Source organism: Eretmochelys imbricata, chromosome 4, assembly GCF_965152235.1.
Source record: "Eretmochelys imbricata isolate rEreImb1 chromosome 4, rEreImb1.hap1, whole genome shotgun sequence".
Lineage (NCBI taxonomy): Eukaryota > Metazoa > Chordata > Testudines > Cheloniidae > Eretmochelys > Eretmochelys imbricata.
In genome coordinates this window covers 100,501,009-100,523,259 of record NC_135575.1, presented here as the reverse complement: position 1 = coordinate 100,523,259, position 22,251 = coordinate 100,501,009, and the positions used below count along the sequence as shown (strand labels likewise).

Here is a 22,251-nt window from a genome sequence, read left to right as displayed (position 1 = left end):
AGGTTTCAGTGACAGAGCACAATGTGTAGGTTTCAAGATATAGTCCAGATTTGAACAGTTCATTCAGACATTTTTCTTAAACTCTAAAGGCAAATTGAATTTACTTCTTATGCCAGAGGAAAAATGGATGGTAATGATGCATACTTCACAGTTAAAGCTAATGTAGGAAAACAGAATTATAAATCACTGTGGTGAAAATTTTCAGATGTACGGATAAAAAGTTCTGTTAAATGCTGAGTCTTTTCAGAGAGAACATTTTAACCGTTACAATTCCTCCTGTAACAGAGTACAAGCAGACTGGTGGTAAACCATATCTGTGTGTGATCACGGGAAGAGGAAACCATAGCCAGGGAGGAGTTGCTCGTATCAAACCAGCAGCCACTAAATACCTCACAAGCCACAACTTCAGGTGAGCTTAGATTTCTGTTACTGATATTTTGAAACAACATTCAGCTAATTAAACACTGAAATGTGTTTTAGAAAACTATACAATTTGTAAAATAATTAAGGCAGATCAACTATCCTAATAGTTAAGGTTGCCAGGCATCCGGTTTTTGACTGGAACGCCCAGTCAAAAAGGGACTCTGGCGACTCCGATCAGCACTGCAGACCAGGCTGCTAAAAGTCTGGTCGGCTGCAGCAGCCAGCTCTTTGTGGTTTCTGGAAGTGGCTGGCATGTCCCTCCGGATCTTAGGCGCAGGGGCAGTCAAGGGGCTCTGCACACTGCACCCGCCCCCTACAGCTCCCATTGGCCGGGAACCATGGCACCAGAACCCTCTGGCTGTCACTGTGCCTAGGAGCCAGAGGGATATGCCTGCCGCTACCGGGAGTCTCCTGCACTAAGCAGCGCCCAGAGCCTGCACCCCAAACTCCCTCCGCACCCTAACCCTGAGCTCCCTTCCTCTCCCAAACTGTTTCCCAGAGCCTGTACCCCCTCCCACACCCCAACCTCCCGCGCCAGCCCTGAGCCCTCTGCAACATCCAAACTCCCTCCCAGAGCCTGAACCCCTCCCGCACTTGGCCCCACCCCAGAGCCCCTTCCTGCATCCCAGACCCCTCATCCCTGGCCCTATCCCAGAGCCCGCACCCCAAGCTGGAGCCCTCACCCCCTGCACCCCAATCCCCTGCCCCAGCCCGGAGCCCCCTCCCACACCCTGAACCCCTAATTTCTGGCCCCACCTCGGAGCCTACACTCCCAGCCCAGAGCCCATACCCCCTCCTACTCTCCATCCCCCTGCCTCACCCGGAACCCCCTCCCATACTCCGAACCCCTTGGCCCCATCTCCAAGCCCGGAGGCTCCTGAACCCCAAACTCTCATTCCCGGCACCACCCCAGAGCCCACACCCCCAGCGAGAGCCCTCAACCCCTCCTGCACCCCTGCCCCAGCCCAGTGAAAATGAGTGAATGAGCAAGTGTGGGAGAGCACGAGTGATGGGGGGAGGGAGGATGGAGTGAATGGGGGCAGGGCATCGGGAAAGGCAGGGTCTCAGGGCAGGGGGCAGGGCAAGGGTGTTTGGTTTTCTGCAATCAGAAAGTTGGCAACCCTATAATAGTTCCAGTGGAGATAAAATTTCATGACATAAAACTGTCCCATAAGGGAAGTTCGATACAGTTTTCTTCTGTCCACATTTACTTTGGAAGGTAGATGACAACATTAGATGAGTTTGTTTTTGTGTACATAATTGAGTTACTGTCAAGATTACGCCAAAGACCCCTTTTAGTCCCTCACAAGTACATCCCTCAGGTGACAAGCCTGGCTTCCTGCATCTTACCCTGGGAGGAACCCCCTAGTCCATCCACTCTTAGGCTGGATGTCTGGGCTGCAGCCCCAGTCCCCAGCCAAGTTAACAACGCAAGTTCAACTGGCATCTGTAAGAGTTTCCCTTTTGGAGTCTGTGACAGCTTACATTTGCATTTGCAGTGGCACAGAACCAGCATCTTCGAAACAATGTATTCATTTCCAAACAATACAAAGCATATGGTGCAAAGAGTAAAAATAATGAGGCCTATACATGTGGATATTACTTAGACCTTTTAAAGTTTTCCCCTCAGCCCAGCTGATTCTGTCTTTTGAGTTGGGAGAAGCAGACTGCACTTCCGGAGTTTTTACCTCCCTCCTTCTATGTGAGTTTGCTTGCCTGTGAGCTTTTCACTGACACACACTGGGAGCCTTTCTCAGATCACCCAACCCTTCCTCCTTTTTTCTAGGATCTTGAGGTTTTAGATCTCCTTTGATCCAAGGTTTAGGCTTCTGAAGAGTAAACCATTCTAACCTGGATGGAGCCAGACTGGTAGTTTCTTCTCTATTAATGGCTCAGCCATTGTTATCTTGGCTGCTTTGAAGGTGTGTTCCTGAGGCGGTTTTATCTTTGATATCGTTATCTTTGCTATTGTTAACTCATAGCAAGTAACCCATCATAATCAACCACACAGAAGCCTGCACGTATTCGTAAAAAATACAGATATTTCCCAGTTTGTCACTATTACCCATTTCCAATCAGTATTACCAGTCCGTGAAGGGAAGCAAATACTTAGAAACATATTAAAATTAAGATTTGTATTAAGAATGTATACACGCATGCCAAACATTTCATATGCTTACCCATACTTTTAAAATCTATAAGCTTTTTTTTTCCAGAATACTCTTAAACTATCATTGAATCCGAGAAATAAGATAGAGAACATACCTATTAGTTCATCCAGCAAATTGACAGGGCAGTATTATTCCCTGTTGTGCTTTGTTTAGTTCTTTGACCAGTCATTAGAGATGTCTGCACCGAGGTGATAGAGGAGCACTCACATTGAGAGGGTGCAGGATTTTTACCACCTTGTCTTTAACTTTGTGATCTGTTTGCCAGGTGGTTAAAAAGCTCATTGAAAATCTGTTTGTCTTATTTTTTCTTAGGTGTACTACCTTGCTTTTTACTAAAATGAATCTAATTTTTTATTTTATGACCGTGTTTCTGATCTCTTTAGGTCCCTTTTTATTTCTTTGTCCTAACAATCCTCCAATTCTGAATAATCTGTAAAGTTCGTTAAACATCTTCATTAATGATGATCTCTAAAAAGGATGAAGTACAATCAGTTTAACATCAACACTGCAGTGCCACCCTAGACACCTCTCTCTGATAAATGACAATGTCTAAAATCAATCCAAGTTTGTCTACCAAAATTTGTACTTTATAAATTCATGCCGCGGAGTTTGGTCAACACTACACACTTCTGAAAAATCCTACCATCAATATTGTGTGATCTTTCTTTTTCCCACCCTTAATGTTGGTTTCATTATCCTATTAGGAGTTGAAGTTAGATTTACAGGATGGCAGTTACTGGAATCCTCTTCTTTCACTTTCTGAAGATGAGTACCACATTTGCTTTTCTTCAGAAGACTAGGGGAGAGTGGGAAAGATAAAAGCATAGTAGATATAAGGAGGAGGATTGGACAATCTTTTTTCTCTCTCCCGTTCCAGTTGCCAAAACCCTCCTGTTCACAGCTCTCTTACCATACCAAAACCATCCCATGTAAAATCTTCCACTCTCTATATAGAGGATGTCCTGATTTCTTCACTTTGGAAATCTTGTCACCCTACTCCTGGATGACAACCTTATTCACTTTCTAGGACTAGGAAATATGGGGCTGGCATAATATAAGTTTTGAATCTTAATTTCTTCTCGTTTAACAGGTTCACAGAAATAAAACCAGGCTGCCTGAAAATCATGCTGAAGTAAAAGGATGTGAAGAAGGGGGGTGTGAAACTAGAAATTTTAAACACTGTCAGTAATTATAACTTAATGTACTTCAAAAACAGTATTTTATTAGAAATGTCTTCAACTTATTTTATAGCAGTTAGTTTTGTCAGCATGTGTTTCCAACAAAATGGTAAGAGTGAAGTGTATTTTTTCGTAACTCCAAAGGGAAGACCCTTTTACAGAGATTACAGTATGAGAAGTACAGACCTACAGTACTGCTAAACAATGTGAGAAGTATAGATCTACAATACTGCTGAGCAATAGATGAGGATTTAAAGAGAAATTAGGGTCCCATTTTCAAACACTGCTTCCTTCTCAGTGCAGACAGAGCCTAAGATTATCTCTGGCCCAATACATTTTAATAGTTGTGGATTTTGTAACTTTAAAATATACACAGTAAAAGTTAACTTGTTTAAAGATAATTATTGTGTATTTTAGAATTTTGAGTTGAGATTTTCAAAGGAGCAAGGTATCCAACCCTCATGGAAATTTTAAACCCAAGGCAGGTGGGTGCCTAACACTCAAAGGCTCTTTTTGAAAATCTGAGCCATGATCTTTAAGTGTTGGTTTCTTGAAAATATGGGCCAGTTCTGCTGTCCTTATTCATACACAACTCTTCTTGAAGTCAATAGGAGTTGTGTGTTATAAGGAGTCTAGATTGGAACCTAAAGTCTGTTAGGAAATTTTATTAATGCACCTTAATTCTTTAAGGAGAAAAACATAACCCCATAGTCTCATCTCTGCCTACATTTTATCTGTGTATAATAAAATAAATAAATCAAGGAGAAAAATTGGTACTTCTCCAGTAGTAAATATTATGTTTTAACTGCATGGCATTTCAAGCACATTTTCTAGTAGGAAAACAGATTATAGTAGTATAGTGGTAATTGCTCAACTGGAAAGATCAGATTAGAGGAAGAATTCCTTTGACATTAGCGGTTCTTCAGGATCCAGAAAATGTGCTTATAATGCTTTTGCCCCTGCCCCCCCCATACTTAGAAGATATTTTTCAGTAAACTGAGTGTGTATTTTAAGAACAAAATGGAACATCTTAAAATATGCTTTTATTATAGTATGTAACAGCCTTGAAAATTGAGAGGCATAAATTTCCTTTAATATAATAGTTTTTAAAGCTTTGCTATGAAACATTTTCATAACAATTGAGTTATGTACTGGAAATAATGTTGTTAGGTGAATGTGAGGTATTTTTCATATTCTTAAGTTATTATGTCAGTAAATTTGGGAGGGGGGGATTTCAAAACAGTACCCTTTGTGCTCACACACAGTTGTACACACACAAATATTAGGATTTACACGCACCACCCCATTTGTATGTGCCATTGAGGCCTTGGGGGTCAGGCAGGCTTGTATTCCTAGCCTGGGATGCCTCCAGTGCCGCAGTGTCCAGGCTGTTATGTTTAGCATGCTAGCTTGAGCTGAGCTAGCATGAGTCTGTCTACCCATGCTAGGAATCATGCCTCCCAGCTACAGAGTAGACATAGTCTGTAATAACTGTCTTTTGGTTTGTGGGTACTTATGTACACTGTTTGTCTCTCCACTTTAGGTCTCTGTCCTGTTCCTGTAGGCAAAGTGTTCAAATATAAAGGAACCCTGCTCTTCAAGTCCTTAAGAGCAGAGTTCTTTTTATGCTTCTGGACTGTGCACTAGTGGCCTGAATGTGATAATAGGCAGTAGTGTCATACCATAAGATAAATAGATCCTTCTCCATGGAAATCAATGGCCAAACTTCCATTGATTTCAGTGGTGTATGATCAAACCCTAAGGTACCAATTAAGCAATGCATTTTAAACATGTGCTTAAGTCTCATTAAAGCAATGGGACTTAAGTATTCTGCTTTGCTGAATAGTGACCTAAAAAGGAGGAGAAAACCAGAGTGGAAGAGGAGTGGTGGATATACAAAAAACCTCCTCTCTATCTTGGATTATTTGCCTAGTTGTCCAGAAGAAACATTGAAACTTTTTTTCATTTTATAGCCTTTGTTTTAGGAGCCCAATAATTTATTTTATAATGGGAAGAACTGTTTTAAATAACTGTATTTTACAATATTTTGAAGTAGGTAAAATTTTTGGGACTTCCAGCCTTTACGGTGTCCTTTTAAGAAGAAACCAGTGACATAATTTTTACTATGAAAATTTCAAACCTTAAAGTATTACCACCAGCACTCTGAAAGAACATAGACTGTTAAAATAAATGTGCACCAGTTTCTTCTTTTCCTTTTATTTAACAGGACACTGTAGAGGTTAGTAGGCCATGACTCCTTTCTTTTAAAAGTACTTGTTCATAAAGTTCACTCAATTTGTTAAATTAAAAAAATGCTTCCAAACTTTTTCCTAAAGAAAAGTTAATGTCAGCAGCTTAGTATTCATGAGCAAACCTCAATAACAGACCAGTATATGCACATGCAATGAAAGAAACATGATTCTGTAAAGGAACAGATTTGTTTAAAAAAAATTAAAGATCATCTTTCAGATTTCCAGGGATTATATAAATAGTAAGGCAAAACTGATTTTTAAAATACTTATAAAAATACTTTGATGGTCCTTTTTACAAATGCTTTTGTTTTTCTTTTATAGTTTGTGGTTCAATTTCTTTTAAACTTTAAATATTTTTCTAGACTTAGTTAGGGCATCTTAAACACAGTCATAGTGGTACATTTTTGAGATTAAGAAGTTGGAAACCTTTGTCATTCAGGAGTCCTCATTCTTACAGTTTTATAGATGCCCCATACTAGCTAGTAAGGAGACCATTTTAATAATCCATACATTGTATATAAGTGATATTCATTGCATGCCCTACAGAACGTGTATTCTAATTCAGTTTTACTGTGAAGAGATGGAATTTAACCACCTTGACATCCAACGTGTTCATCAAACATGTGCAGAACATGTGTGGATAAGAGAATAATCCCAGTGTTGGTATTATTAAACCAATGTTGTTGTAAATGTGCTGAGGTGCATTAGACATAGAATTTACATGACCAGTGCTTCTATCTTTAAACATAATTCACGTTTCAAGAATGGTAATTAGCCCTCTTCACAGAATTTGAAGAGAGGATGGAGTAGAACACACTGAAAAAGAAGAGAACTTTGACTTTTCACAGTTCTGTGGCAGCAAGGTTATTTTTCTTTAAAAAGAAAAAGATCTTGCTATCTCAACTAATGAGCAAGCTCTGATGAGAATTAAATGACTGATACCCATGAAAGTGCACGTAATAAAAGTACAGGGTTGCAGCTATCAGTTGTAAAAGTTATTAGGACATGTATAATAGAGGATATACACTTCTATTTTTTAAATTAGAATATGAAAAAAAGAATTTTATTTGTATAAAGTTGTACATTTACTGTTAACTATCATGCTCATTTTTACCGGAATACAGTTTTGTAATTTGCATTTAGGGTTTCTTATGTCAAAATGAATTTGCAAATGAAATCTAGATTAATAAAGGAATTTTACCACAAACATGATCTTCAGTCTTTCCTTCAAAGACTAACATTGTCAACCTTTGAAATAAAATAAAATGTAGTTGTGGAGTTTTGTAAGAAAGCTTGTCTTGACTTCAGGAAAGAAACAATCTTCTGGGATACAAAGTAACAGATTTGTGGTCTAATTTTCAGTGATGTGAATGGAAAGTGAGTGCTCAGCATTTCTGAAAATCAGGTAAGTAGTTCAGTATTCCTTTGTTTTTTTCAGTAGCTGAAAGGAAGCCAAATAATACTAGATCCTTCTGTGTTCTGCACAGGTGAACTAGAGAGAGTGTCACAATAAAATGCCCCCTCCCGCATGGGGTCCCCTGGGTAAGCACCAGCGTTGTATATTGCTAACGCCTTTATATGCATTGGGAAGTATCTTGGGAAGGGTTGAAGGTGTGAGTGTGGAATGGAAGATTCCTTTGCAGGTTACAAGAGGCCGAAGGGAGAAAGGAATGGGTTAACTCAGCGATCCAGCAAGGCCCAAAGATAAGGAATGAAACTGTAGCTCAAGGCCAGCGCTCACAAACAAGCTCTCTGCTGCCAAACAGCCAGAAGCCTGTATCTCAAACCCCAGCCAGCTGTGAGAAAGGAGAACTGAGCCAGACAGAACTGAAGGGGTTGCAAAACCAGTAAGATTGCGAAGGCCAGTGAGTTGAAAAACAACAGTCTCGCAAACCTGAAACCGGTGTGTTTTGGGGAAACTAAGAAAGCCGCGGAAGACCAGCTCGGACTGGTACCAAGAGCACAGGGGGCGAAGGTCCTTGGACGAAAATGTCCCTGGAAGAACCCAGGGCTTAAAACCCTCCCGAGAGCTGAAGCAAGTCAGAGATTTACAGCGGGCCCTAGATGATCTGTGCACAGGGCAGAACTCTCGTCTACCCTTCCCCCGCTCTTCTTCTTACGTTACACCCAGGCTTGGCCAGCCTTGGGTTGTGCATGTGTAAGTATGAAAGTGGGTTAGGCCTCAGGCACTAACGCTTTCTTCCTCCCTCCCTCTGAGTGACATGGGGTGTGCCCAGCACTCATCGTTATTTGGTTAATAAAGATTTAAACTTAGTCACTTGGTGTGCTCCTTCATCTTCTCCCCTAAAGATCCTGCAGCCTCAGCCTGATTACCTGAAGCCCCAGGCATACTGATAACATAAATCTGTCACAAGAGAAAGGTAGAAGGGAGCCATTTCTCACCCACCCCCAGTGCACCTCTGCAGCCGCAGGGTAAGATAGATTCCAATCTTGTGTCAAGAGAGCGCTAGGAACTGAGAGTCCAGCTGCCATACTTACAGCCACTTTACAAACTCCAGGGGGCAAAGAGATGCAGCTGGTGGCATGTGTGTATGCTAATGCTAGGGTGAAGTACATGCTGAGGTTGGCACTGTTCCCTTGGCCTGGCCTGAGCCATCCTGTTCTGTACAGGCAAGTTCGCTCTGGTAACTAATGGGTGACATGCTATGCTTCATCCTTATAAATATTTAGCTCCAGCAGTTGAGGACAAGAATTAGTCCTTATCACCCAGAGGAGAAAGAAGAGTATCAAGAGCCTGAGTAATCCCTGAGAGGTTTTATTGATTCATCTTCACCTGTAGTCAGTAGAAGGTCACTCAGTACCTTACAAGACCTGACCCTAAGTCTACATTGATCAGGAGACTTCAATAGGTAAGGAGGCAGCCTATCAAGTTTGGAATCCTAAATTAAAGCACAGGGCCACTCTCTTCCTGTGGCTGAAAAGGTGATAGCAAAGCTAATGAAATTTTTATTTTCATTGCTGTGCATGGAGTTTCTTACTTCTAGTGCACCTATATGTGCGTACATACACACACACACAGCCCATCCCCAACACTAAGAGAACATTATTAAGGTTGCAAAGTCAAGCACTCAGATGTTAGGAAATGCCAGAATTAAGGTTGCCAGTGTAACCTTAATTCATCTTCCTTCTGTGCATTCTGATAGTCTTTAATTACATGGTCACATACTGTTTTTTCCACAGGACCCCTGCCTCATTCAGTGCACAAGACGGATGGTGCTCACTGAATGAGCAGCTATTCAATATTTAGTTTTCTCATTGTTCAATGTGGTGCCCCAGCTCTTATTTAGAGCACATGAGTCAAACCCTGATCTGAATACAGAATTATTAATTTCCTCATGGGCTTTTCTCTGTCCCTTGTCACTATAGTATGAGTGCTTCGCAAGTGTTAATGAAGGTATTTTTGCACCACCGCTGTGAGATGGAGTGGTAATTCCCATTTTACAGATGGGGAACTGAGGCACAAAGAGATGAAGGTCAAAAGTATTCACTAATTTTGGATGCCCAGTTTGAGATGCCTGACATGATTTTTCAGAGTCCTTAGCATTATTCAGTACTAAATGTGTTTGAAGCACAGCTCCCAGGCACTTCAGATCTAACTGTGAGCACTTAGCACTTCTGCAAATCAGACCCAACAGTCTCCATGTCAGGCACCCAGAAAATGAACGCAGAAGTAGTCGCTACCTGTAAAAAGTTCGTTTTAAGTGACTTGTCTAGCATCATATAGTAGAACTCTGTGGCGGCAGCAGGATAGAATCCAGTTCTCCAGGGAAGCATTCACTTACCTTAACCATGCCTGTCTCCTCATGGCTATCTAGCCATCAGCTCACACACAACTTGTCTGAACCAGAACTCCTAATCTTTCCCCCACAAGTCCTCCTCCTACCTCCTTTCTCAATTACTATGTAAAACACGGCCATCCTGCCTGACAGTCCCATAATCTGGGCATCATTTGATCAGAGACCTCTGTCTAGGTCCTCATATCCAGGCTATATTTAAAATTTCATGCAGATTTTTCTTCTACATAACATCTCTTAAGATATGGCTTCTCCTATCCGTTCACACAGCTAAAACTTGTGTCCAGGCTCTCATCTCGCATCTCAGTTACTGCAACATCCTTCTCTCTGGCCCTGACAAATTAAGTCTTGCACCAGTCATAGCCATTCAGAATGCTGCTGCAAAGATATTTTTTCTAGCCTGTCGCTTTGACCATGTCACCCCCCTCTGAATCCCTTTGCTGGTGCCCCCTTCTCTGTCACATCACATGTTAGTTGTTTCCCTTTCAAGGTCCTTCATGGCCTATCCCCATCCTACCTATAATTCACTATCATAATGTCAATTCCTGCCTCCAATCAGCCCATGATGCCAGCCTCCATTGCCCACATGTTAAATTTTCTAACAAGCACATTCATACTTTCTCCCATGCTGCCCTTCATGTTTGGGAGGAACTCCCTGTGAACATCTACAAAGCTACCTCCTTCAAATCCCTCTTTAAAACTCCCCTTTGCCACGATGCCTACAAAAACATGACAATGGTTAGGCCTTGCCTATAATACCAGTTCTTGCACTACCCTCACCGCTGGTTTCTCAGTGCCTTCCAGTGGTGCATGAAGCAGTGTTACTCATGTATCGCATGTGGTTCATTATCTCTCGTCCTCTCTCCGGGGGGAGAATGTTGTGTGCAGTGTAGTGATTTGTTTTGATAGGATAGGGTTTTTCAGGAGGGAGGTTGTTATCAATATGTACATGCTGTTTCGTGATTATGTTGGAGATGGCACATCAAAGAAGTGCACCTTGCGCTTGGAAAGGAAGATTGTGATGTCCTTAGCTCTTGAGTGAGTTTGTTCCACTGTCTTGGACCTGCACAGATGATTAACCTGCAATGAAGGATAGCAGTACATGTACATATTGACTGTCTTTTTCTTCTGTGTATGCGCAGCCCTTAGCAAAATGAAGTCCTTGTCCATGGCTGAGGCTCCTAGGGGCTATGATATTACAAATAATAATAATAGGGCCAGAGTACATCGCCACAGTACATTGTTGGAATGGCGGGGAAGGGTGGGTCAGCGGTTAGGGCACTGGCTTAGGACATGGGAGTCCTGGTTCAGTTCACTGCACCACGACGGGCAAGTCACCAAGCCTCTCTGTGCTTCAGTTCCCAATCTGTAAAATGGGGATAATACACAGGGATGTCATGAGATCTACTGATGAAAAGTAGAAATAGGCATTATTATTAAAATACTCAATTTGCAGTTAAATTATTGAAATTTGTATTCATAGGAAAATATTTTAAAAGGTTCATTTATTTTCAATTGTCATTTTATTGTGATGGCTGCGTGTACCACACACACACACCTCTCAGTCCACCCCTTTTAAAAGGGTGTCGGCACTTGAAGTTCTATACATGCTACTCTGTATGAAGAGGAGAGTCTTGTATTCCATGTTGGACGCTTTATAAATTAATTTAAAACTGCTTCTTTAATTGAAATAATTTAATGCAGCAACTCTTTTACAGTCTTGACCATCTTTCTCCTCTGGACCTTTCTATTGCTATCAGTAATCACTGCACTGCCAAAAGCCTGTCATACCAAAAGAAAGTCTTTGGCAGAACCAGAATCCTGGCTCAGAAGGCAGATGAACAGAGAAAAATGGACAAGGAATGTTGGTCAGTAGAGAGCTACTGCCCTCAGGATTCTATAAACTAAGAAAGCTGGTCTCCGAGACACCTTGACTTTTCTACCCTACCATAGATCTGGTTTATCTGATCCTGCCATGTATAAATAGGGGAGGAGGTAAGAAACTCTGCTCATCTCTGCCTAAATTGGAAATGGGATACTATCTCAGTTGTCTCTACCAAATCTAGCTTTCCTAGGACATAGACTGTGCCCTCAAACCAGACTCCCCCACCTAGATGAGCAACTTTGAGAACTGAGGATTTATTGAATTAAACATGAATAATACAAATGGGTCAGCATTTTTTGTTACTTATTTTTATGTTAACTTCAGATAATGTAGCTCCCATATTTTTTCTATGATATAGATGTTTGTCTTGACAACATTATTTTAACTGTAGAAGTTGAAAGGGGGATTGGAAGTCTTGGCAGCTTGTTCAGGAAAAATGGGAGCTTTGGTACCAAGTTATGTAGCAGGCACATTCAGTGGCTTTGAAATCACAAAAAATGCAGAACATTGCTTATAACAAAGAATTTGGCAAAACAGCAGTGTGTCTTTACCACCACTAGAGGTCACAGTTGATATAACACAAGGTCTGGCCCTTAGGATTTTTTTTTTAAAGTTGTTGTTATTTATACCGTTAAAAGACAGAGAAAAGATCCACCATATTGCTCCGTACCCCGTCCCGCTTCCCTACCCTCCCAGGTTGTTTTGTTACCTTTTTCATTGTGTTAGGTCTAAAATTAGATTGCAAGTTCCTTTGGGGCAGGGACTGTTTGCTTATTTATACTCCAAGCTGCCTGGCACACTTTTGGGCACAGCAAAATACTAGAAAAAGTGTATAAAATATTAAACAGATTTACAATATCACCCGTCACATTAAAATCAGCAGATTGATGTAGCCTTTTGGCTTTGTGGTAAGCTTTTGGATGTGAGGTTTCTTTTTTCTTTTTTGATTTCTACAATGTTGAAAGCAAATGGAGTCAGCCTTAGCATTTTTGCACAGGCCCAAGAAACAATTCCACCACTGATGCACTTCTACGCACAGCATTGGCCTACAGAATTTGGGAGTATGAGTAAAATGAATCTTTTGGATACACCCCAAACTTAAGTCTAATGGTCTAATGTTGGCAGCTGGGTGATCCAGATTCTAATGCTCGCTCTGCCACAAAATGTGTGTAGGCCCTGGGGCAAGACACACTCTGTGCCTTAATTCCCCATCTGTAAAATGAGGATAATAATACTTCCTCCTAACCTTTGTCTGTCTGGTCTTTTCAGATCCTCTCTGCTCCTCCGTGTTTATCATCTTCCTCTATGCATTTGTATAGCACTTGCAACAATGGGGCCCCATTATTGGCTGGGGCCTGTAGGTACTATTGAATAACAATAACATTAAGTGTGTATGTATGGTAGAGGCAGAATTTTTATCTCCTCCTGCCCTAGCCCATTACTTCCTAGTAGGATAGTGGAGTCCAGCTGCTTGGTCTTTTTATCCCTAGTGATCAGTTGTGCTTGGGATATGGCTACTTTTAAAACGCTATTGGGGCACAGCTGCAGCAGTGCAACTGTGCTGCTGTAGAGATTCAGTGTACACACGTACTACAGCGATGGGATGGGTTCTTTCTTGTAGTTAATCCACCTCCTGAGGCTGTAGCTAGATGGATGGAAGCGCTGTCTACGCCGGGGGGGAAATCAGCATAGCTACATCTCTTGGGGTGTGGACGTAGTTATGCTGATGTAAGTTTTCAGTGTAGACCAATCCTGTTTGCATTTACAACTTATATCATCATAGCTATGTCAGTCAGGCGTGCGGGGACAAAATCCCCAGTGTAGTCGCGGCTGTGCTGATAGAAGACCGCTTCTGTCAGCACAGCTAATGTCATTCGAGGTGGTGTTCCTACACTGACCAAAAAACCCCACCTTCTGTTGGTGTGTAGGCCGTGTCTACACTAGGGGGCTACGCCAGCACAGGCTTTTTAGTGCCGATATAGCTTTTGTTTACGAGGAAAAGGGCAAGAAAAGATGTTTAAACAAAAACGGAGTGTCTTCCTTACATATCTGGTTCCCCCAGATAAGGGGCTCTTGTGACTTTGGGCTTTGTCAGAGCCAAAGACCTGCTCTGTGGTGAGTGTTTTTTTAATACACAAATCTCTCGCTCTCTATAAGTTTAGTATATTACTAGGGTTTTTTTTAAAGTCCTCAACTGGCATTCCAGAATAAGATTACAAGCAGTACACGCTCTCTTTTGACCCTTATCCTCATATTAATTATTCTCTACTGATTTTACACTGTTATTCTCCACTTACTATATATCTTGCCTGTTGTATGTGAGTGCGTGGGAGGGGCTGGAGTTGAGTTGCCCATTATGAAAGGGTTGTGGTTTTCTTGGGCGCGGTAGTGCAGTTTTTGTATTTGTATTAGTCACTGGAGGAGACAGGAAAGGCAGGCGGTTGGGTATCGGAGGCTCTTGGGGTCAGTGGATTGTATGTATGTGTGTTCTGATCATGAGAGCCTGTAAAAGAGAAAGTATTTTCCTAGAGAAAGGATGATGGTGGCTCAAGAGCAGGTCCCATTTCCTTTCAGCTACCCCAACTCCTGTGAGCAGGGTGGATCAGAAACTGTTCTGAAGCTACAAAATAGCCACAGCGCTTGCTAATGCAGCCAATAGCAACCTGCATTTTAATCCGCTGCTGAAGTACATCCCACGGTGAGTTAAATTTCACAGTCATCTGTACTTGAATTGTGGGCAAAAAGCTGGTGGACTCCCCCATTACGTCACACGTTCACTCTCCACAACCCTTCTCCCCTAATAAAACCCTCAGAACCAAACCCCAAAGTTATGCCGTCTCTTTTCCCTACCAAAATAAGGGTTGGGGTTAAGTTTTTCACAGTTCTCTTTCAGCATTTTTCTTTTCTTATTTCCCTCTCCACTTCCCCTACCCCCCAACCTGCAGCAATGAGAAAGGGAAAAGCTGCACAACCATCTCTGCCAGCCCAATAATTCTAGTGTTAAGAATGTGGAAAGTTGACCCTTCATGGAAGTTATAGAATAGTTTTCACAGCAGATGGGACTATCATAAAGAAAATAATCAGAAATTCCTCCTTCGCCCTACCATAGCCCAGGGTTGTTTACATGTTCACTACACATGTGATGTGATATAATAATACCAAGCTCCGAAATAGTGCTTTTCAGCAGTAGATCTCAAAGCGCTTTGGTCTTTAATGTATTTATTCTCACTACACCCCTGTGAGATAGGAATGGGGAATTGAGCTACAGAGACATTATGACTTGCCTAAATTGAAGAGGAAAAATATCACTTTCCTGTCGCTTATGAAATAGAAATGTTAGCATATGCTTTGAAATAAATAAATAAACGGCATAATGTGTCAAGCCAGATGCTGCCCTGCTTTTGGACAGATTTGTGCTGCTTTAAGTCTGGCTGATCCAACTGCAGGAGGAAGGCCCCAGTGCAAGGCGACAGTCAGGCGGTGTAGGGCCCCACAGTTCTTATGCCACCCACTTGCTTTCCAACTGGGCAGGGCAGATGATGCGGCTATGGGCACCTGTTGTGCTCTGGTGATCTCATATACAAATAAACAAATTAGCTGAAATGGTGACTTGGGGCTGTAAATAGCTCTAAATAGCCAAGACTGACAGAGGGTGGGGGAAATTAAGTGTTTTCACTGTTTTACAGAGTCTCAAAGAGATCAAGTCTCACACACACGCACAGTAACACATGAATGCATATATGGGAATTAGTACATCTTTACACACACCGTTTTAACTTTGAAGAGGCGAATTTATCTTGTTTATAAAGGTTTTATTTTTTTTATGGTAGAACATCAGTGGAAATAATATTTAAACTGGGAAGGGGGGAATTAAGTAACTGTAAATGTAACAGCTGAACAGAATTCCAAGTTGAAACCATTTAAAAGAAATGAGAAGTAGAATTTCACAGTACCACAGAGGAAGGCTTGTAGAAAATAGCTTCGTCCAAGCTGCACATGCCACTACTTCTTTATTGTCGTCATGATGGGAATTCCTGTGGAAAGTTATCACATTTTTTTCTGCCCGCCAAAATGTCAAAAGCAAAAGGTGTAAATATTAGACTGGGCGCACAGCATAGACTACATACAAACAGTCCTCAGTATTTGATTTGATTTGATTTATTAGTAACCAATAAGTAGGAGAAACTATTTAAAAGTGGTAAGGAAACAATTCAACACTTCTCATATTAAAAAGCAGATTATAGAGCAGATGTGGGCAAACTATGGCCCGCGGGACCCTCCTGCCTGGCCCCTGAGCTCCTGGCCCGGGAGGCTCACCCCCCCGGCCCCTCCCCCGCAGTACCCCCTCTCCCGCAGCCTCAGCTCACTGTGCCGCCAGCACAATGTTCTGGGCAACGGGGCTTTGAGCTCTTGCTGGGCAGCACAGCTGCAGAGCCGCAGCCTGACCCGGGGCTCTGTGCTGCGCGGTGACGTGGCTGGCTCCAGCTGGGCGGCACAGCTGCCTGGCCTGGTGCTCTGGGTGGTGCGGCTGCAGCACCGCCAGCCACCAGTGCTCCAGACAACGCGGTAAGGGGGCAGGGAGCAGGGTAGGCTTGGAGAGAGGGCAGGGGAGTTTGGGGTGGTGGTCAGGGGGCGGGGGTGTGGATGGGGGGTGGGGTGGTCAGAGGGCAGGAAAACAGGGGGGTTGAATTGGGCAGGGGTCCTGGGGGGGCAGTCAGGAAGGAGAGGGGGGTTGGATGGGGCGGCGGGGGGCAGTCAGGGGCAGGGGTTCCGGGGGCGGTCAGGGGACAGGGAAAAGGGGTGGTTGAATGGGGCAGGGGTTCGAGGGGGGCAGTCAGGAATGAGAGGAGGGGTTGGATGGGGCGGTGGGGGGCAGTCGGGGCGGGGGGTCCGGGGGCGGTCAGGGGACAGGGAGGGATGCAGGGGGCAGGGGTCCATCAGGGGACAGGGAATGGGGAGGGTTGGATGGGGCAGGAGTCCCGGGGGGGCTGTCGGGGGCAAGAAGCAGGGGGGGTCAGATGGGGGTGGGGGTGGGGGCTGGGCCACGCCTGGCTGTTTGGGGAAGCACAGCCTCCCTTAACCGGCCCTCCATAAAATTTTGGAAACCTGATGTGGCCCTCAGGCCAAAAAGTTTGCCCACCCCTGTTATAGAGGGTTTAAAAAGTAGGGAAACATTCACTTTTCTGAGGTTATCTATAGTACAAATTACACACAAAATCTACATTAAAAAATCAATTATTAAGAATATTGCACTGTCAAGCACTCAGAAATTAGGAAATGCCAGAATTAAAGTTGCCTGTGCAACTTTAATTTAACCCCCTTGTGTGTGTGCATTATGACCTAGTGCAGTTACACAATCCTACCTTTTTCCCCCAGCTTTCCTACCTCATTCAGTGCACAGGATGGACAGTGCTCACTGTCACTGGTAACTGCACCTGTATTTCCTCTCTGTCATCCCTCTAGGCCACCCCTGTAAGGTTTCTGGTTTCCAGTCATCACCTCTCTTGGGCAGAGACCTATGTCTCTCTCCCTCCTGACCAGGATTTTAAGGCTGCACCGTTCCATGCCTTAAACTGTGAGATCCCCAACAAACCAAACTGCCTAAAGTTCAGCACTTGTGCTTTGTTTTCTCTCCAGTGGCTATGAACAGTTGTACTGCCAGCACTTCCAAGTTACCACACAGTTCTTTCTAAGCAAGTACCTTTTATTCTGAAGGTGAAATCATTACAGAGAAAACACGTAGAAAACAATAGATGTTTCTATATACATGCTAAAAGCTTACCAGAGGTCACCCATCAGTCTTGTGAGGCCCTAGTGGGCCAAAGTCTTTCCAACCCTTCTGCAACGTTTGAGGCCTTTGTACAGAAGGTCCTGTTTATTCATCCTGATCAGAAAAAAGACTCTGACTGAGTCAGTTTAACTGCAGTCTTTTCATGCCCAAACCCCTCGCTTTGTCTGTTGCTGTATGGAAAATACAGTCTGAACCAGTACATGCAAGCCTCTTCAGGACTTGTTCCTCTCTGGAGGTGTTTAAAATCTAAGTGATTCACCTTAATCACCCTGTGACAGGGTGTATAAACCCCTCACTGGACAGGAGGAGATTAAGGATGCTCGGGTTGGAGACAGGGTTTAAAAGCCAGCCATGTAGCTCAGTCGGGGACTGGCAAGCCAGGGAGGAGGACATGCCCTGAGAGCTCTAAGGGAGGACTGGAGCTGAGTCTGTGGGTGAGCAGAGGAGCCATCAGCATCAAGTGGTTAGGATGAGGCCTGGAAGCCCAGAAGGTGATGTTCCCCAGAGATGGGCATTGCCTGGATGGTCTACGGATTGGGTCAGAATACAGTGGAGTGGGAGGGCCCTGGTTCCAGTACCCCAGCTGCTTGTAGCCACTATGCGGGACAGCCACTGTATGAACTGTGTCCACTAGACAGGAGCGCCATCCTGAAGACTGTAAGTAGTAGGAGGGACTACCAGCACCTGAACTCTACTAACTAGGCAGGGAGCTGTGCCCCTCCCCTCTGCTTATACACCCCCACTGTTTCTGGTTCCTGATGGAGCTGTGGTAACCCTCCACCACTGAGTAGAACACAATTTTACATGCAATTCCAGGTCCACAGCAATAATACAATATGGGCTCCCAAAGATACTGTATGTGTTTGCAGTATCAGTTATACTCACTTAATGAGCAGCTGTCCAATACTTTGTTTTCTCCTCATTGTCCAGTGTGTAACCCCAGGCTTTATTTACTGCACACTGTTCACACCCTGCTATGAAGACAGAATTAATTTCCTTGTGGTTCTCTCTTTGGCATTCATCATTACAGTATCTTAGGGCTTCACAAATGTTCATTAATTTATTTTTGCAAAACCTTCATGATGAGGTGATGTTATCCCCATTTTACAACTGGCAAACTGAGGCACAGAGAAATTAAGGTAAAAAAATCACTAATATTGGATGCCCAATTTGGGATTTAGGCCGTGATATTTTGTTACATGGCACTTTATATATTCAGAGCACAGCTCCTGTTGACCTCAGTTGCAGCTCTGGGTACTCAGCAATCAGTGACCCAGAAAATGAGGAACACAGTGACTATGTGTGAAAAGTTTAGTTTAAGTCTTACCCAGCGTCACACAAGAGCTCTATGGTACAGTCACAAATAGAATCTAATTCTCCAGGGCACCAGATTTAACAGTGCGACCATCCTTTCTTTTTCTGCCATTCTCTGCCTCAGACACTATATACTTTCCAACTTCTGCAACAAAGGAGGCCGAGGTCACTACACTCTCTAGAGCAGGCGCAGCCGGTGCACTGAAGGAGACAGGGGTCTTAGTGGGGGGAGGGGGAATGTGATCATGTATTAAAGATTGTATCTTAATGCATACACACATGGGGATGAATTAAGATTGCACAGACAACCTTAATTCTGGTATTTCCTAACTTTTGAGTGCTTAGCTTTGCAACCTTAATAATGTTCTTTTAACATAGTTTTTGGTGTGTAATTTCCTAGATTAAAAACAAACACCAAACTAAACTGACTGTCTCTCTCCCTTGCAGTTGCCAACCCCTCCTTCCCCACATTGCTGGTCTTCATTGGCTAGCAGTCCTAGGGCTGTTCTACACTGGGAACTTACACCGGCATAGCTACAGGGTGTGAAAAATCAAAACCTCTGAAAGACGTAGCTATAATGACCTAAACCCTGCTGTAGACAGTGCTAGGTTGATGAAAGAACTCTCCCGTTGACTTAGCTGCTTCCTGGGGAGGTGGATTACTTATGATGACTGGAGAACCCCGCCCTATGGGCATAGGTAGGGTCTACACTGAAGTGCTACCGCAGCTCAGCTGTAGCTGTGCCACTGTATCGTTTAAGTGCAGACATAGTCCTAGTCTCCTTCCCTGGGTTCTTTGTCTAATCTCAGTGCCTCCTCCACCCCCATCTCCTTGCCCAATCTCTTCATCCGGCCAGTCCCCGTTCTCCCCCTCCACACAGCTTCTTGTCAAAGATGTCTCCCCTCACCCCCACCTTCTTTCCCCCACCACACTGTTTCCCAGTCACAATCTCCTTGTCCTGTCAGTTTCAGTCTCCCCCTCCCCCAGCTCCTAAGCTAGTGTCAGTTTACTGTCCCCAACCACTGACTCCCCCATTTCCCTTTCCAGCTCCCAGACCTAGTCTTCTTGCATGGGCAATCCTAATCCCCATCCCTGTCTCCCAGTCCTAGTCTCTTTCCTCGTGTTGCTGCCAGTTTTCAATTCCAGTTTCCACCTCCAGGCTCTTTGTCCCAATCTATTGCTCAAGCCCTCCCTCCAAGCATCCTAGGTTTGGCTCTTGTCCCCTGTGCATTTGAATCAGATGGCATCCTTCTCCACTCTGCCTTCGTGCCAACAGAGGGGAGAGGGGGAGGAGGTCACTGAGAGCACAGGAGAAACAGGCTCCCGGTCCTCAGTTCCAGTGCCCAGCCCCACTCTGGCCCAGAGCACCTGGAAGCAGCAATTACAGGGAAAATCCGGTTTCACTCCAGTAGCCCTGGGCTGGAAGGAGCATTCTCAGTTGCTCTGTGGGGAAGGTACATGTGAAGTCTGAATACTAAGAGCGATGAGGGGCTGGAGCATGCTCAGTGAGGATTGAATCTCTGGCGATTTTAGCTGTTAAGACTTAGCAAGTCTTTACTGAGCATGTGTAAACTGTGATATTTCAAAGGCTTATAACTTAGGTGGATTTTCACAGGAATAGCAAAAGGCATATCCCTGACACAAAGCCCACCCCCTGTCTCAAATTTCAGGTCCCTGCTCACAATCATGGGGCTGCTAGAGCTTTCCAAATAAAAGGTTACAAGAATATTTTTAACATCGAAAAACAATGTATTTTCCCCTTGCTTTATTTTTCAAAACGGCTGAACTGTTTTGTCTGAATTTTTTCAGAAAAAAGTCAGCCCAAAGCAGACATCTGGCATGGGAAATTTCAAGCTGAATGGATAAAGCCTGGCAAAGGACGAAGCAACTAAAAACATGATCTTGTCATGGGAATTGTCATGCAACCTAAATAATAGGGAGCGCGGCCAGTTCCACCTGTAATGTGCAACAGTTTAGCTTACAGAGTAGTTATAGAACTCTTTGGATTCACTTAGGGCACATCTTCACTGGCTGCCACGGCAGCGCTTTAACGTGGCTTGTGTAGTCGTGGCACAACGCTGGGAGAGCAGCAGCGCATTAATGTTGCCAGTGAAGATGTGCCCTAAATGAATCCCAAGAGTTCTATAACTACTCTGTAAGCTAAACTGTTGCACGTTAGCGGTGGAGCTGGTAGTGCTCCCTATTACTTAGGTTGCATGACAAGATCAAAATTTTGCTTCATGAAAAAGGGGACTCAGCCAGGCTTCGTTGAAAAGGCTGAAGAGAACACTGGGTGAGATAAAACTTCTATAGACGAGAGAGTAACTCGTTAGTTAAGTTTAATCTCTAGACAGCATGTTATGATTTTATTTTACCTAAGAAAGTGGGTGAGCTCCAGAGCTTGAGCTGCAACTTCAAAACACTGTCTGCCCAGCTATTTTTGGTGAGGTAGCACAAGCTCCATGAGCCCAAGTCTGTTGACCCAGGCCGGGAGGCTCGATTCCCTGAGCTGTGCAGGCAATCTCTTGTGTCTCTGTGTTTCAGTTCTTCATCTGTAAAATGGGGATACACAGGAACACAGGAGTGTTGTGAGGATAAACGTGTTAGAGATTGTGAGATATTCAGATACTGCAGTAACGGACACCAAGTATTTACCCAAGATATATAGATCAAGCATGATGACTTCAATGGGATTACTCATGGTAAAAGAACGACACCGGGGCTGCGGGGGGAGGCATTTTCATGAGCAGGCCCTACTACAGTAAACTACTTATGACAGTGTCTGTATTAGGCCTGGTAGTATATTGTTGATTGGTGCCTAAGGGCTTGTCTACACTGGCACTTTACAGCGCTGCAACTTTCTCACTCAGAAACAGCCTCCTGAGCACAGCAAGTTTCAGCGCTGTAAAGCACCAGTGTTGACAGTGCCCAGCTCTGGGAGCCGCGCTCCGAGAGCTGGTAGCGCTTCCCTTTGTGGAGGTGGTTTTTTTAGAGTGCTGGGAGAGCCTGGCTGAGTCCCCTTTTTCATGAAGCAAAATCATTGTCCTTTTGCTTCGTCTGCAAAGATGCCAGAGTGTCTTTTTTGTCTCCCAAATATAGTGAAGCAAACATTCAAAGTGCACCCCATGATAAGGTTCTCTCCCCACCTGTGTTTTTCTTACTATTAAACCCTTTTTTGAAGTTCATTCTTACAGTCCTTCATTTGCATTTGGTTTAGACTTGTGGTAGGAGACCCATTGTAAATGAGACAATACTCCATTTACAAGAAAACGGGTAGATGAATAAACATCTCTTGTCTGAGAAAGAACCTCTTTTTCATCTTTGTTGGTGACCAGCCCCTAGACACTTACTTTAAGAACATATTTTCAGGATATATACATAACTCCTTACATAGCAGCTGTACATACATTTCACAATGATA

General features: G+C 43.7%; 1 protein-coding gene across 5 annotated transcripts in view; it reads left to right on the top strand.

Annotated features, from left to right (window-relative positions):
- Positions 1–7,231, top strand: part of N4BP2 (NEDD4 binding protein 2) — a 75,473-nt gene extending 68,242 nt beyond the window's left edge. For all 5 annotated transcript variants that reach the window (XM_077815726.1, XM_077815728.1, XM_077815724.1 and 2 more), the window contains 2 exons: positions 286–409; positions 3,685–7,231. In XM_077815726.1, coding sequence (XP_077671852.1) covers positions 286–409; positions 3,685–3,730 — 170 coding nt within the window. In that variant the 3' untranslated portion in view covers positions 3,731–7,231. The remainder of the gene's footprint in view (positions 1–285; positions 410–3,684) is intronic.
- Positions 7,232–22,251: the final 15,020 nt, after the last annotated feature.